This window comes from Chiloscyllium plagiosum, unplaced genomic scaffold, assembly GCF_037043375.1.
Source record: "Chiloscyllium plagiosum isolate Xiang-an unplaced genomic scaffold, Cpla_swu_hap1 HiC_scaffold_5, whole genome shotgun sequence".
NCBI classification, from domain to species: domain Eukaryota; kingdom Metazoa; phylum Chordata; class Chondrichthyes; order Orectolobiformes; family Hemiscylliidae; genus Chiloscyllium; species Chiloscyllium plagiosum.
In genome coordinates this window covers 49,294,531-49,311,460 of record NW_028270143.1, presented here as the reverse complement: position 1 = coordinate 49,311,460, position 16,930 = coordinate 49,294,531, and the positions used below count along the sequence as shown (strand labels likewise).

At 40.8% G+C, this 16,930-nt stretch overlaps 1 protein-coding gene across 3 annotated transcripts in view; it reads left to right on the top strand.

Moving 5' to 3' along the window:
* Positions 1–16,930, top strand: part of vps50 (VPS50 EARP/GARPII complex subunit) — a 186,019-nt gene that overhangs the window by 143,123 nt on the left and 25,966 nt on the right. For all 3 annotated transcript variants that reach the window (XM_087987151.1, XM_043689946.2, XM_043689947.2), the window contains 2 exons: positions 7,181–7,302; positions 9,849–9,929. In XM_087987151.1, the coding sequence (XP_087843277.1) occupies positions 7,181–7,302; positions 9,849–9,929 (203 nt within the window). The remainder of the gene's footprint in view (positions 1–7,180; positions 7,303–9,848; positions 9,930–16,930) is intronic.

Below are 16,930 nucleotides of genomic sequence, written 5' to 3'. Positions count from 1 at the left end.
GGGTATAGACATGGTGGATAGAGACAAGCTTTTTCCCCAGCGTGAAAGATTCAATAACAAGAGGTCATGCTTTCAAGGTGAGAGGTGGAAAGTTTACACACGGCAAGTACTTCACACAGAGGGTAGTGGGCATTTGGAACGCGTTGCCAGCAGAGGTGGTAGAGGCAGGCACTGTAAATTCATTTAAGATGCATCTAGACAGATGCATGAGTAGGTGGGGAGCAGAGGGATACAGATGCTTTGGAATTGACTGACAGGTGTCGACAGTACATTTGGATCAGCTCAGGCTTGGAGGGCTGAAGGACCTGGGCTGTAAATCTTCTTTATTTATTCTATTATGTAGATTCCAGAACTGCACACAATATTCTTGTCATTGCCCTAATTGAAATTTTAACCAGTTCCAGCAAAACCTTCCTGCTGTTAACTCTGTGCCTTGATTAATAAAGGCAGGTATGCCACTTGCCGCCTTAATCACTTTATCTACATGTCCCACTACCTTAAGGGACCAGTGGGCATGCACAGCTCTAATCCTTTGTGCTTCCCAGTTCGATTCATCATGTCCAACCCATCCATGCCGACCAGATATCCCAACCCAATCTAGTCCCACCTGCTAGCACCCGGCCCATATCTCTCCAAACCCTTCCTATTCATATACCCATCCAAATGCCTCTTAAAAGTATTTTCTGACCTTGTTCGTCCTTCCCAAGGAGAACACTTCAGACTAATCTGGATTGAATTTTGTTTGGCACTAATCAGCCTTCTATATCCTCCTATAATGTAAGGCTGTAGTCCTCACTATTTGCCACCCCACCAATTTTTGTATCATCCCCAAATGTATTCCAGAGTTTGGGGCTACGGAACTGAAGGCATGGTCACCGTTGGTGGGTTAAAATTGAATAAATGGGAATCTAAAATTAGAGAAGTGCATATACAGAGAAACCTTGATTATCCAAACAACACAGGCGGGGAGTATTTTGTTCAGATCATCGAATGCCAGACAACACAGTTTAGCCAAGCACCGGGACCTTATGATCTTGCCAGATAATCCAAAATTCGGATGATCGAATGCTGGATAATCGAGATTCCTCTGTATATCAAGAAGTCAAGGGGCTGTGGAGGTTATAGGATATGGAGGGACCAGGCAATGAAGGGATATGAAAACTAGATTTTAAAAAATCAAATTAGGATTATGTTTGACTAGGAGCCAGTGTACATTAGCAAGCATGGGACTGAGAAGGAAATGACAGTTGCTTCAAATTAAGATACAGGCAACTGTTTTTATGACGTTGGCAATGGGTAGAATGTGGGACATCACCCAAGAGTGCATTGGAATAACCAATTTTCAATGTAACATAGGCATGAAGGAGAGTTTCAACAGCTGAGCTGAGACTGGGACAAAGCTAGTGTTGATAGCAGTGAAAACAGGCAGAGTGAATGATGGCACAAGGAAGAGGTCAGAAGATCAGCTCAGGGTCATTTATGACATCAAGGTTGTGAATAAATTGGTTTAATCTAGGGAGAAATCTTGATACAAAAGTTATTGGCTTCTCTTTACCATTGGATAATATGTGAGAAATGCCTGCTCCCACTCCATATCGTGATACATGCTAGTTACAGCAGTAACTTAGTGTCAAATGAGCTAGGACTTCTGACTTTATTAAAATCTCTAACTTATGTAAAAGCTTTAATGATAATTTAGCAAGCCCAAAATGGTTTATATGTTTAGCTACTGGTGCCTCAGTTATTGTTTTTACTTTTGAAGGTGTTATATGTATTCCGTTAACATCAATGACATGGTTTAATATTCGATGGAAGGTTTAAAAAAATTCACATTTGTCTTTCCTCACTGTTAGGATGCAATCTTCAAGTCATTGCAAAGTAAATTCTGGAGATGCTTTTATTCTTTTCTTCTCATGGCTAAAATATCATCTACGTAACATTAGACTTGCTCCAATCCAATTAAAATCTAATTCATGGCATATTCAAGGTTAGAAGTTAAACAACACCAGGTTATTGTCCAACAGGTTTATTTGAAATCAGAGTTTCAGAGTACTGCTCCTTCGTCAGGGGCAACACTACAAAAACTTGTGATTTCAAATTAATCTGTTGGACTGTAACCTGGTGCCATCTGACTTCTGACCTTATCCACCCCAGTCCAACACTGGCATATCCACATCATGATATATTTAGAATAATGCAGATGTAGATATGATTCCGAAAGGAAGCCCCTTCTATTTGAATAGTTCTTTGTGTCACGATCATTAAGTATTTCTGTGACGCAGAATCAGCATTTATCTGGAGATAGGCTTGATTAAGGTGAATTCAACTGAAAAGCTAGCCTCCAGTTGGTCCAGCAAATTTACCTTAAAATCACCGCAGAAGCATATGGACCCATCTTTCTTCTTCACTGATACAATATGCAAGGCCCAATCACACTTGTCAACAGTTTCAAGGCCTCCCACCTTGACCAGCCTGTCCCATTCTGTCTTAACCTTTGGTCTGATTGTTGTTAGGTACTGATCTAGCCTCACGACATTTTGCTTAATTCTCATCCTTGATCTTCAATTTGACAGATGCCTTTTCCATGCTTCCTGGATCCCAACCTCAACATTAGTTGTTTTCTTATGTTCCTATGACCAGGAGGCTGAAGTGTTTAATACCAGGAGCTTTATTAGTTTCACTTTAGATTTTCACTTTACAGGGAGCAAGGTTAGATCAAGCTCTTTCCTGCGCAAAATGGTTGTTGGCATTATCATTACAAGATGTGATTAGACTCTTAAAGTGACAGCCCACCATACCTACAGAAACACACAACAGGTGGATCTTCATGGTGACGTCAACTGATGTGGGAATTGAACCCCTGCCAGTGGCTTCCCTCTACAGCACAAACAGCCAACTAAGCTAACTGATTCCTATCTTCAAGTAATGTTTGATCCCTTGTTAAAAACCGTCTCTCTCGTTTTGGACAAAAGATCATTCATTATTTACATAGTTCATGTATCTCCCATCCCTACTCCTAATAGTTAACTAAAATAGTAAACTCTGCATTTAATCTCCCTTGTTGCTGCAGTTTAACTCAGCTGGTGCAAATCTACTTGGTAGAATTGTAAAATAGCGTACCATTGAAATGGCTGTTCAGCTCCTCCTGCACAAATCAACACATTATGTCAAGACTATAACTTCACAGGTGTTGCCACCGATCCCATTCTCTTATATGATATGGCATCAAGAAGAAACAGCAGATACAAAGCCCAGGTCAAATTTATAGTTGTTGAAATTGCACAGGCGAGAAGCAATTGTGCAGCAGCTCAAGAATTCAAGACGCTGCACATGCAACAAAGCTCCCTACTTTTGATAAAAATTTAATCTCAAACTCGATTCCCATGAAAGTTTGAATGTAAATTTTCTATTAGATGAAATGAAGTCCAATGTCTTGACCTGCTCAAAGTTATTTGAATTCTTTATAGCAGGATAATTGCTCTATATTTTAATTCTCTGCTCATTCAACCGTACATAAGGAATGTTTTCTTTCCTAATGTGTACATCATTCTTGTTGACTTTATAAATGTTAATTTCTATTCATATTAATCCAACTTTGAGGATCCCACACTGCATTTCTGTTTTGCTGTTGGATATTTTTGAGGTTTGGTTCAGTGTGAAACTGTACACTGCTTATGCCAATAAGAATTGTGCCAAGATTGTCCACACTCCTTTCTCTTTGCCCGTACAGCAGAAGGAACATTGTTTCTTTATTGGGACTTAAATAGGCAGAATTAATGATATAACTGTGTTCTTTGGTCTGCACCATCAGGCTTTCTGTTGTCTGAAATGGTTGTGAAATGAGCTTTAACTAACTACTGTTTCCTCATTATTGTTATTTAATGTGTAATTACTGCAAAAGCAAACTTCAATTACAGAAACTTATTGAATTGTTCAATTTAAAAATGCACGTTTTTTTTAGTGCCTTATTACCTTGAACAGTTTCTAAACCTTTTCCAAAATGTATAACTTTTACAGGTCTGATGGTTTTATCAGCAAATGAGACAGTCATATTTACATCAGCAATGTTTCACAAATAACAGAGACTTGAGTGGTTAGTTAGTCCACTGTTTAGTAATTATTGAACACAAGCCATTGGCTGGGCAATGGTTAAACTTTGTTTTTCGAGCAGTAACATTGATTATTTGTGTCCCTTTAAGTTTCCAAACATGTCTTATTACGTGTCTTAAAGAAACTACTGCAACAGTGCTGCAAATGCCTGTCCTATGTTAGGGTTTGAGCCGCAGCAATTGTACAGATCAGGAGCATGCTGCCATCTGAGTTAATATCTGAACTACATGCCCTGAACCTCATTGTCTGATATAAGACTGCTGTTCCAGTAGGTCAGTGGCATGTTTGTATTAGTATTTACTGGAAGGAAATCAGTTGACACATTAAAGTACTCAGTAATTGCCATTCATAAGACATAGGATCAGAAATTAGGCCATTCAACCTCTGTCATTCAATCATGACTGATAGGTTTCTCAACCCCATTCTCCCACTTTCTCCTCGTAACCCTTGATCCTCTTGATACTCGAGAACCTATCTATTTCAGTCTTAAATATACTCAATGACCTGGCCTCCACAGCCTACTGTGGCAATGAATTCCATAGATTCATCACTCTCCAGCTGAAGAAGTCTCTCCTTATCTCAGATCGAAAAGCTCTTCCCTTACTCTAAGGCAACGCCCTTGGGTCCTCGTCTCTCCTACCAATGGAAACATCTATTCTGTCCAGGCCATTCAGTGTTCTGTATGTTTCCATTAGATCTCCTCCGCACCCTCCTTTTAAAAAAAATCCTTCTAAGCTACATCAAGTATAAACCCAGAGTCCTGAAACGTTCCTGATATGTTAAACTTTTCATTCCTGGGACCATTCTCGTGAACCTTCTCTGAGCACGCCCCAGGGCCAGAACATCCATCCTGAGATATGGGGTTTAAAACTGCGCATAATACTCCAAATGTGGTCTGACTAGAGCCTCAGAAGTACATCCCTGCTTTTATATTCATGTGCTCTCAAAATAAATGCCATCATTGCATTTGCCTTCCTAACTACTGACTCAACCTGCATGTTTACCTTGAGCGAGTCCTGGATTAGAACTCCCAAGTCTCTTTGCACTTCAGACTTCTGATGTTTCTCCCGATTTAGAAAATAGTCCATGCCTCTATTCTTCCTATCATTTGTTTGTACTTTCCCTACATCTTCAAATACATATCCAATTTTGAAAGTAATGATGAAATTTGTTTTCACCACCCTATCAAGCACTGAATTTCAAATCTTACTGCTCTTCCATGTCAAAATAATGGCTAACGTTAGCTACAGCAAGGCAACATCAGAACACTTTGAGACCCTGAGTAGGGTTAAACTCGGTCATGGCACTGGTACTGTTTGGCATAATCTTTTCTTTGCTGTTTCCATATGCCCTTGCTGATTGATGAAGGATGCCTATTTACATACCAGAACTAATGGAAAACTGTCTAACCTTGCTTGCCTAATATTCAAGTCCAAGATACACTAAGTCCTTATCAGAGTTCCCTTGCATTGGTGCTGCCACACTAACAGACCATGCTGTAAAACATGTGCAGTGGTGATTGGACAGACACTCTTATGTCAGTAGAGAGTTTGACTATCAGCAGCAGGGAGACAGATGGTATGGTCCGGGATGTTGCAATGACAAGATGACACTGGAGATTGTTGATAGTGTCACATATCTTCATAATCGCCAGCAATCTGTCACTTGAAAGCAATGCCTGCATCACACAAGATACAGTTGTTATGTCAAGCTAAGCAAGAATACATGGGGCAACAGCAACGTGACTGAGTGTTTGCCAAGCCTGTGCCCTGAACATACATGGATGACATATGCTCAGCAGGAGTAAAGACTGAATGGCTTCTGCCTTTGTCTCGGGTGTATGTGTAGCAGTTCTTGGCTGAACGACAGGGTGGACTTTACTCTTGTCTGATGGCAGATTTGAAGAAGAGTAATTCTAAATCCATTGGGAAGTTTGTCTGACCTTCTGTGATTGTATTCCCTGCACCAGCTCTCACCACAATTCTATCAGCCACAATGAGCTAATTGAGTTTCTTAAATGGGCTATTAATTTCTACTTAACAGCTTTACTAAGGATCATCTTCATTACTGCATAACAGTCTTGGAATGCTTCAAATGAACCTGCCTCCACCACACTCAGGCCATGAACACCAAACTTTAAACACTCACTGCCTGAAATTTCTTCTCATGTTACTTTTGCTTATTTTGCCAATTGCTTCATATACGTGCTCTCTCCTCCTTGATTCTTTCACAACTAAGAGCAATTTCTCTCAATCTACATTGCCCAGCACACACACAATTTTGATTACTTCCATGAAGTCTCCTTCCATCCTTTTTCCATTCTGCATAGTGAACTTACCACTGAGTCATGAGTTCTTGAGCATCCATATCTTTGCGACATGGACACCTGTAAGTGTTGGGAAATAGTCTCTTAGAGTGGTAATCTCCTGAAGATTGAATGCTTAGTCAGGTATTCAAAGAGGTGAGCAGGAACAAAAGGCTTACCTGATCATAAAGTGGGTCTTGAGAGAACAGAGGACTTTCCCAACCCATTGTGACCTTCTAAGCAAATGTGACAGAGACTGCCAAGCCAGACTGAGATTCCTGAAACCTGAGCCACTTCAGTGATGCTTAACAAAGGTGACCACCACAGTATGAATTCACTGTCTAATGTGACAGAAGACTGGGGAAAAAAATGAACATTTGTGTATCAGAAACCTTTTCCCTCATGTCATCTCTGCTCTTGCAAATTGTCTTAAATCTGTGCCTACTGGATTTTGGCCTTTTAGTTAATGCAGTGGGTTCTCCTTTCTTCTCCCACACTGTTAATATATTTTGTAATTTTAAACACCTTTATCGGATCTCACTTGGTGTTCTCTGCTCAGAAGGAAGCAAGTCCATTTTTCCTCGGTATTCATGGTAGTAATACCGTATTCATGGTAGCCATCCTCTGAAATCTTTCTTCCTTTTGAATTTATTTTGCTATTAAATCAATGTTACTGAAAAAAAAGGAGCAATTCTGAAAAAAATGGCCTAAATTTCATATACCCAATTATTTTTGTTTATAATTTCCTCTTCATTTTATTTCTAGGAAAATACATGCAAATGATGAATATCCTGAAGCCAATTGCTTTTGATGTTATCCACTGTATGTCACAACTATTTGACTATTACTTGTATGCTGTATATACGTTTTTTGGACGGGAGGACATGGTAAGTTCTCATGTCTATAATAGTTGTTAAGTTCTCCAACAGATGCCGATATCTTAACAAATGGCTACGTGTTTTCGTATGATGTCTTTCATGTAATTAGCAGATCCTTAGGCATTTCATAGGAGCATTCCGAAGCAGAAGCAAAGTACTCTAGATGCTTAAAATCTAAAAGTATAAGTGTAAACTGTGGGAAATACTCAGCAGATCTGACAGTATCTATCGAGAGAGAGAGACAGAGAGTGTTATAACTCTTCAATTTGCAATCATGAATCTAATGAAAAGCCCACGACTTGAAATATCAACACTGTTTCTCCTCCACAAATGCTGCCTAACCTGTTCTGTATTTCTGGCATTTGCAGTTTTTATTACAAAGCCAAATCTTGCACTGAGCTACATAAGGAGATATGGGAATAAGTAAGCAATAGTTGGTTAAAGAGAGAAGTTTTAAGAGGGGTCTTAAAGAAGGAAAAACTGCATGAGATTGGAGAGTTTTAGGGAGGGACTTCCAGAGCTTAGGGCTTTAACGACTTCAATGATATGGCTTCAAGTGATGGAGCAGTTAAAAATTGGGGATGTTCAAGAGGCCAGAATCTGGATGAATGGAAAAGTCTGAGCATTGTATAGCTGGGCCAGACTACAAAGGTAAGGAACCTGTTTAAGCAGGTATAATTAGGGATGAGAATTTTAAAATGTAAACATTGCATAATGGAGCCAGTGCAGGTCAGCAACGGTTCAGTCTGTTGGCTAGACAGACTTGGTACAAGTTAGAACAGAGTGGCAGGATATTGTGTGCAATTCTGATCTCCCTGCTATAAGAAGGATGGTGTAAAACTTGAAAGGGTTCAGAAAAGATTTACAAGGATGTTGCCAGGGTTGGAGAGTTTGAGCCACAGGGAGTGGCTGAATAGGCTGAGTAGGCTGAATAGGCAGTTTTCCCCTGGAGCATCGTAGGCTGAGGGGTGACCTTATAAAGGTTTATAAAATCATGAGGGGCATGGATAGGGTAAATAGACAAGGTCTTTTCCATGGGGTAGGGGATTCCAAAACTATAGGGTATAGGTTTAGGCTGAGAGGGGAAAGATTTAAAAGGGACCTAAGGGGCAACTTTTTCATGCAGTCGGTGATGCATGAAAGGAATGAGCTGCCAAAGGAAATGGTGGAGGCTGGGACAATTACAACATTTAAAAGGCATCTGGATGGGCATATGAATAGGGAGGGTTTCGAGGGATATGGACCAAGTGCTGGCAAATGGGAGCAGACCAGTTTAGGATACTGGTCAGCATGGATGAGTTGGACTGAATGGTCTGTTTCCATCCTGTACATCTCTATGACTCTCAAATTAAAAGAAGCTTGTGTATGAGCAGCCTGCTTGATATGTTGGAATAGATTTATGGTGAAAAAAGAAGCACAAATTAAGTATTAGATGAGTTGAGGTAGGACAGCATCAGGAAATGTTATGATGTAAGAAATTGGCTGATTGAAGGACAAAATGTGTAATTGGTTGGTAACTCATCTCAGACAAGTATGAAGCTAGTGTTGTCTAGGTTGGTTTAGATTTTTGTCGAGGAAAGGGATGAGTCGATGGAGTTTAAAATGGATATCAAAGATAATGCATGGCTTTAGTCTTCCCATACTTTCAACTGGTGAAAGTTTCTGTTGAACCCTCACTGGATGTCAGACAAGCAATCTGACAATTTAGAGATAATACTTGGTTTAGTGAGATGTGGTGAGATAGAGTGAAGTATTGTGGAAATTGAAGCTATGTTTTCTGATGATGTTGAGGTAAAGCAGGTAGCTATGAAACAGGAGGCCTGAGGACAGATCCTTGTAGGACACCAGAGGTGATGTTATTGCAAGTGCTGCTTTGGATTCGTTTTGGTAAGAATGCAGTGAGGTAAATGGAGTTGCTGCCAGTTTGATGACTGTTGAAAGATGGTGCGGTGCAGTGCAGTGTGTCAAAGACAAGGACAAGAAAGAAAATGTGGGCTTGGTGAGCAGGAGTGTCAATAAGAGAATAATAGAGGCCTTGGGTAGGAGTGTCAGGGAGTGAAGGAGCAAGCAGGAGGCAAGTGAAGAATCAAGATGTGTGCAGCAGTATGGAGATAAATCAAATCAGCAAGTTATTATCAGTCATTCAGTTATTAAAAGTGAGAAGATATTTGTGAGGTTCAAGGCACCCAATAACATTTTAATGTAAAAATTACAAGTCAAGAATGTACATTTTTTTATGAGAAAGTGATTATCATTCAGCAGGTTGACTTAATTAGACTACCATTTTCCTGATCATTGGAAGCTATTTTCATTTCTTATGTCAATTACTAATATTTTCTAAAATCAAATCGTAGAAGAGTACAAAGAAACATTTATGCATTGGTAACATTTTGACTTATTTCAATATAGATTTTTGAACAAGTAGGTGGAGTTTGGCAAACTTAAATTATTTTTCACTTGGGCAAAGCCCTTAGATTTTACGGATGGTGTGAGTGAGTTCGTTCACAAGTGAAGTATTTTACTTAATCTACATTTCAGGCTTTATTTTCTTTCAGTATGAATCCACAGGACTGGGACTCATTAGCAGCAGATTACGAACCACATTGAATAGAATACAAGAGAGCCTTATTGATCTGGTAAGGAAATGAATCTCTGAATTTTTTGTTTTAGTTGAATTAGCTGCAAAAACAAAGCTCCAACATTCACAGGGAATTGTACTTGAATTTTAGACCTCCTTGCTGTAAGGTCAGTTATCTTTGGGGAAGGTTTTTGTCACCTCAGGTATAATTGTACAGACAGATTGGTGAGAGAATGGTGTTGAGAATGTTTATTCTCAACTAGTATTTAGCAAGAATAAACTCAGTGAAATTCAGTAGAAAAGTAGCACAAGAGCCATATTTGCAATAAGTCAGAAGTACTAAACCTGTCATTTAAAACTGTTACAGAAAAGGAATATTTGAGCAAATATTGTGTCCTTCAGCTTTTGTTTGTTGAATAGATAAAAATCGCACACTTCTGGCAAATGTTCTATTATCTGCTGAACAGAATACTCTCAGTACCTGCCATCATTGGAAAGGTCACATGTGATGTGATGAACGTAGTAGAAGAAAGGGTTTCATTTATGACCTCAGAACATCCCAAAATGCAGCCAAATAATTATCTGCAAGGGCTCCATTGAAATGTTGGAAGCACAGCCAATTGTGCACATTAACATGATGCTAACAGCTTAAAAGGGGGAAAAAGACTTGCCTTATATAGCACTCTACAGCCAATTAAATTCTTTTCAACTGTAGACACTATTGTAATATAGGAAACATGACAGTCAATTTGCGCACCACAAATATCCACAAGCAAGCAATGCCCAGGTAATCTGTTTCTGTGACAGTGATTGAGAGATAAAATTGGTCAGGCCACTGGGCACAGCACCCTGCTTTTCTTTAATATAGTGTCATTGGGATCATTTGCATCCACCAAAGCAGATGGATGAGGTCTGGGTTTAAAGTTTTGTCTGAAAGACAGCACTTCAGGCAGTGCAGCATCCTGTCATTACTGCATTGGAGTGTGAGTCATGATTTTTTTGTGTGCAATTGCTGAAATGGGATTTGAACCCGGAACATTGTGACTTTTTGAAGGCACTACCTGCTGACCCCTGGCTGGCACTGATAACCTGTCAATATGTTACAAACTCCCTTGATTTTCTTTAAGTTAGTAACAGATGATCTATTATAGAGTCATACATGACCGAAACAGACTCTTCATCCGTGCCAACCAAGTTTCTGAAAACTAAATTCGTCCCACTTGCCTGCATTTGGTCTATGTTCCTCTAAACCTTTGCTATTCATGTACCAATCCACATGTCCTTTATATATTATAATTGCATTTACCACTTCCTCTGGCAGTTCATTCCACATACAAACCATCCTCTGTGTGAAAAAGTTGCGCCCATGTCCCATTTAAATCTTTCTCCTCTGTTTAAAAAATGTCCTCTAGTTTTGAACTCGCCTACCCGAGGAAAAGACCTTTGCTATTCACCTTATCTATGCCCCTCATGATTTTATAAAGCACTATAAGGTCACCTCTGAACCTCCTACGTTCCAGTGAAAAAAGGAGAAAGTGAGGACTGCAGCTGCTGGAGATCAGATTTGAGAGTGTGGTGCTGGAAAAGCGCAGCAGGTCAGGCAACATCTGAGGAGCAGGAATCTGATGAAGGGCTAATGCTCGAAACATCGATTCTCCTGCTCTGCGGATGCTGCCTGACCTGCCATGCTTTTCCAGCACCACACTCTCGACTTCAGTGAAAAAAGTCCCAACTTATGCAGCCTCTCCTTATAACTGAAACCCTCCAGTCCTGGTAACATCCTTGTATATCTTTTCTGAACCCTCTCCAATTTAATAACATCCTTACTATTGCAAAATGACCAAAACTGTACACTCCAAGTGTGGCCTCACTAATGTCCTGTTCAACCTCATCGCGACATCCCAACTCTTATACTCAATGGCTTGTGCAACGGAGGCAAGCATACCAAACACCACCTTAACCACCCTGTTCTTCCCACGTATGAGTACAAATCAGATGCCCTGAAGACTTATAACTTGGACAATGCAACACGCCTTTAGTCAGGTGCTGGTGTCAATGTACGTATTGTGCATAAATCTCTGGAATAGCACTGCTTACTGTCACAAGTCAGAGTACTGACAACAGGAATTAGGGTGTCATGTTACAGCTGTACAAGACATGGGTAAGGCCACATTTGGAATACTGCAAACAATTCTGCTCACTCTACTATCGGAAGCATGTTCTTAAATTGGAAAGGGTGTGAAAAAGATTCCAAGGATGTTTCTGAGACTCGTAAGGTTTGAGTTATAAGCAGAGGCTTGACAGGCCGAAACTACTTCCCCTGGAGGGTAAGGAGGCTGAGGGGTGACCTTATAAAATTGAGGGATGTAGATAAGGTGAATAGCCAAGAGATATTTTCCTCAGAGTAGAGGAGTCCAAAACTAGAGGGCATAGGTTTGAAGTGAGAGGAAAAAAATTTAAAAGGGACCTGAGAGCCAATTTTTTTCAGAGGGTGGTGCATAGATGGCATGATCTGCCAAAGGAAGTGGTAGAGCTTAAAAATGTGTTGCTGGAAAAGCGCAGCAGGTCAGGCAGCATCAAAGAAGCAGGAGAATCAACGTTTCGGGCAATAGCCCTTCTTCAGGATTCCTGAAGAAGGGCTTATGCCCGAAACGTCGATTCTCCTGCTCCTTTGATGCTGCCTGACTTGTTGCGCATTTCCAGCAACACATTTTTAAGCTCTGATCTCCAGCATCTGCAGTCCTCACTTTCTCCAAGGAAGTGGTAGAGGTGGGTATAATAACAATGTTTAAGATGCATCTGGATGGATCCATGGATAGGAGAGGTTTAGGGAGATATGGGTGAATTACAGGCAAATGAGACTAGTTCAGTTTAGGATGCCAGGTCGGCATAGATGTGTTGGGCTGAAGGGCCTGCTTCTGTGCTCTGTGACACTGAAAAGCACAACCTTCTGACTCTGGCAAGCTTACAACTACCTGAGGCTTAGCTGGCATTGTTCGAGTGCTGCATTGTTCGAGTGCTGCACTCCTGCACCCAATATTAATTTAGGGAAACAAACAAGTTCTCCCATTTTCTTTGCCTCTGTTGCATCTGATCTGATGATGCCACCTTCTGCAGGGTGGCCTCAGGAATGTCAACCATTTTCTTAACCAAGGATTGCCCAGTACCATGGTCAATAGGGCGCTTCTCCAGTTTCTTCATTTCTCCTCCCCCCACCTTACCCTACTTCCAACCTTCCAGCTCAGCACTGTCCTACCTGCCAATCTCCCTGCCCACCTATCCGCTCCATCCTTCTCTCTGACCTATCACCGCCATCCCCACCCCCATTCAACTATTGTACTCTTTGCTACCTTCTCTCCCCCCTCATTTATCTCTCCACCTTGGAGGCTCCCTGACTCTATTCCTAATGAAGGGCTTTTGCCTGAAACGTCGATGCTGCCTGACCTGCTGTGCTTTTTTAGACTCTGATCTAAACCCTTTAGCCATGTCTGGCCCATCTCCTGCCTTTTTGCCCTCACCCATTCCCTTCCCTCCCACAACAATGAAAGGGGTCCCTGGTCCTCACTTATTACCCCATCAGCCTCTGCATCGAAAGGATTGTAAGTTGCCATTTCCAGCACCTCCACCTGCAACAAAATGCCACCATCAGACATATATTCCCCTCCCTCCTTTGTCAGCATTCCATTGGGACCATTTCATTTGGAACACCCTGGGCCAGTCCCAACACCACCAGCCTCTCCCCCACACCCCCAACAATGGCACCTTCCCATGCAAATGCAACAGGTGGAACACCTGCCTGCTTACTTTCTCCCTTCTCACTATCCAAGGCTTCAGTCACACTTTACAAGTGAAACAGCGATTTAGCTGCACTTCACTCGATCTGATCATAGTGTGGTCTCCTCTAAACTGGGGAGGTGAAACACAGATTGGATGACCGCTTTGCAAAATGCCTACGTTCTGTCTGCAGAAAATTAACCCCTTGCTTCCAGTTGCCTTCCACTTCAACACACCACCGTGTTCCCACACTCCCGACATTTGTGTCACAGACCTGCTGCAGTGTTCCAGCAAGCCTCAGCGCAGACTCAAAGATCAGTATTTGATTTTCCACTCTGGGATCATGCAGCCTCTAGGATTCAACATTGAGTTCAATAACTTCAGAACTTGATTCAATTCTTCTGATTTTTTTTTTACCCAGCACCATACCCGGTCATGCTATGACATGGGTTGTTTTTAGCACAGGCAACCCATTTTCACCCACTTTTAGGCCTATTATCACATTACGTGGTTTGCTTTCACTACAGACTGCCCATTCTCTACTACCCTCAACTCTCATTATCACTAACTCAGCTTCTCTTTTGTCTTGGCCTGCTATCTGCAATCCCCTCATTTGCCTATCCCTTTCATCATTCTTTGGGCTCCATCTCCACCTATCCACTCCGCTGTCCCTTGTCCAACCTCCTCTAATTTTTCCTAGCTGCTATTAGTCTGATGAAGAGTCACTGGACTCGAAAACGTTAACTCTGCTTTCTTCCCATAGGTGGTGCCAGACCTGCTGAGTTTTGCCAGCAATTTCTGCCTTTGCATGAAATATTTGGTGTAAATTGTTATTTTAGTTTAAAAGAGATGTTATTTAGGCTTGCTTTTACAACTGGTTTCCATCTGCTTCATGATTTATATGGGCAGAAAAGCCTGAAGATAATTGAATTATCTTCAAAACCCTTATTTTTGAATTAAAACCTTGAATTTCAACCATTATGTTCTATTTTAAGTCTCCAGTATCTGCAGTATTTTCTTGTATTGAATCAAGCCCTTCCAATGATTTGGTGACCACCTGCTTGTGCATATTTGTTTACAGTATTTGTGATGCATGAAGTGCACTATAAGAACTTGTTGCCAATCTTAGTGACAGTTGAAACCAGGAAAACAGTACAGCCAAAACCTGAAGCCAGATGGCTGAACTCCTACAATAATTATCTATTGTAATGTTAGCTTTGGCTGGAAAAGGCAGGTTCATTGTAATCTATGGTTTAATGTGATTGAGGATTTCTGGGCTTCAATGATGTAGGTTGTTATGGGAACCAAAAGCCAAGACCTCAGTGTTTGATAAATAATCACTGATTATAAGGCAGTTCCAGACTTGCTAGATGTGATGTCAGACCTGATTATTTTTCCATTGAGTAATTGTTTCCAAAACTCTGGCAAGTAATGGTATTTAAGAAAACAAAGTTACTGCCCAGCAATTGATAACTGTTGCATTATATGCTGTAGGATCAATGTTTTTTCCTCCCACAGATAGCATTACCCCGTTGCTTGAGTATGGGAGGTTAACAGCAGAGGGATGTGTTGTCAGCTTTTCATACCTCATTCTGAAATTCAATGGAGCTGCTCTGATCAAAATTAGGCAATTTTCAGAGCATCCGAGGGGCAGGAGAATTGACATTTCGGGCATAAGCCCTTCATCAGGAACGGCTAATGAAGGGCTTATGTCCGAAACATCGACTCTCCTGCTCCTCTGATGCTACCTGACCTGCTGTGCTTTTCCAGCGCCACACTTTTCAACTCTGATCTGCAGTCCTCACCTTTTCCCAGTTTACAGAGCAGGCAACAGTCAGAAGTTGCACCATTTAATTTGTGGTTTTATTTGTTTTACCACAGGGAGTACAGCAGTTTAGACAAATCGTTGAATCTTCTCAGGCAAAATTTGTATAAATTCTTGAAGACAATGATTCAAGGCTGAGTTAGACAACAGAAATGGGTCTGGGTGGGTTACTCTTTGGAGGGTCGGTGTGGACTTGTTGGGCCGAAGTGTTTCCACACTAAGTAATCTAATCTTAAAAAAAAGCCAGTACAGATGTAGTTAGAGTAATTATTGGAGTAGGGTAGGTTTTCATTTGTCCTTTCTACCATATACAACTGATGCCGTAAAAGTGCGACAGCATTCCTTCAGGACCGAGGGTGCTACATGGACAATCATACACAGCATAAAGTGCATAAGGAGTGCAAAACATGCAAGTTACAGAGTAATAGAAGAATGATAAATAATAGACATTTTTCCAGCAGCTATTTGAAGTCGTGCAAATAATTTCAGATGGCAAAGTGTCTGAGCATACTGTGTTAAGGAGCCTGATAGCTTGGGGGAGGAAACTGTTGCGCAGTCTGGCCATGAGAGACCAAATGCTCTGGTATCTTGTGCCAGATGGCAGGAGGGAGCAGAGTTTGAGGGAGGGGTGGATGGAATCTTCCACAATGCTCTTAGCCTTTCAGATGCAGCATATGGTGTAAATGACAGGCTTTTCTACTATTATCCTCTGTGCTCCTGTAAAAATGTCTAATGTAGTTAACTTGTTTTTTTTTGTCCTGTGCTGTTTTATCATATTGAGGTAATTATGGTATATTATGATATGGCAATCATTTATTGTGCTGTTCTAACTGCAGACTAAGAGCAGCATATCTGTCATCTATTTTTTCATAGTTGTCAGGCATTTTCATTAGGGTTGGGGACAGAATGGTTATAACCCTGCTATGACACCCAACTTTGGGGAGGATAACATTAGGGTGGACAAAATCATACAGTTAGACTTTACTGCTGTGAACTGAATTTTCCTCTATCTGCATTAAATGGAGCTTCCAATAGTTGTAGCATTATGTGTATATTATTTCCAAAATTTCTCCTTTCAGCACCATAATGCCTGTTAATGATCTCCTCTTCACATACATTTCTTGGAATATCTGATGGTACTAATTTGTTGACTATCTTCTTTTCTATGATCAGTCTTCACTGTGAAACCATTCCTTTGATCCCTTCTTTGAAGGTACCCTACCTATCTCACTTAAATTATTTCCATTTGCTATCTGAATGTGATTCAAGTTTTTTTTTTCTTCTGGTTTGATCCTCGTGTGGCAATTATCTCTTGTGCTTACTATTCTTAGTATTTCTATTTTTTGTGAAGATAGCGCTGCAGTTACTTGTTGACATGTTCATTTTTTTGAAAGTTTCACTTACTTGCCCAAATACGGTTGTGATGGCAGAGAACATTGCTCTTTTACCTAATCTGTTGT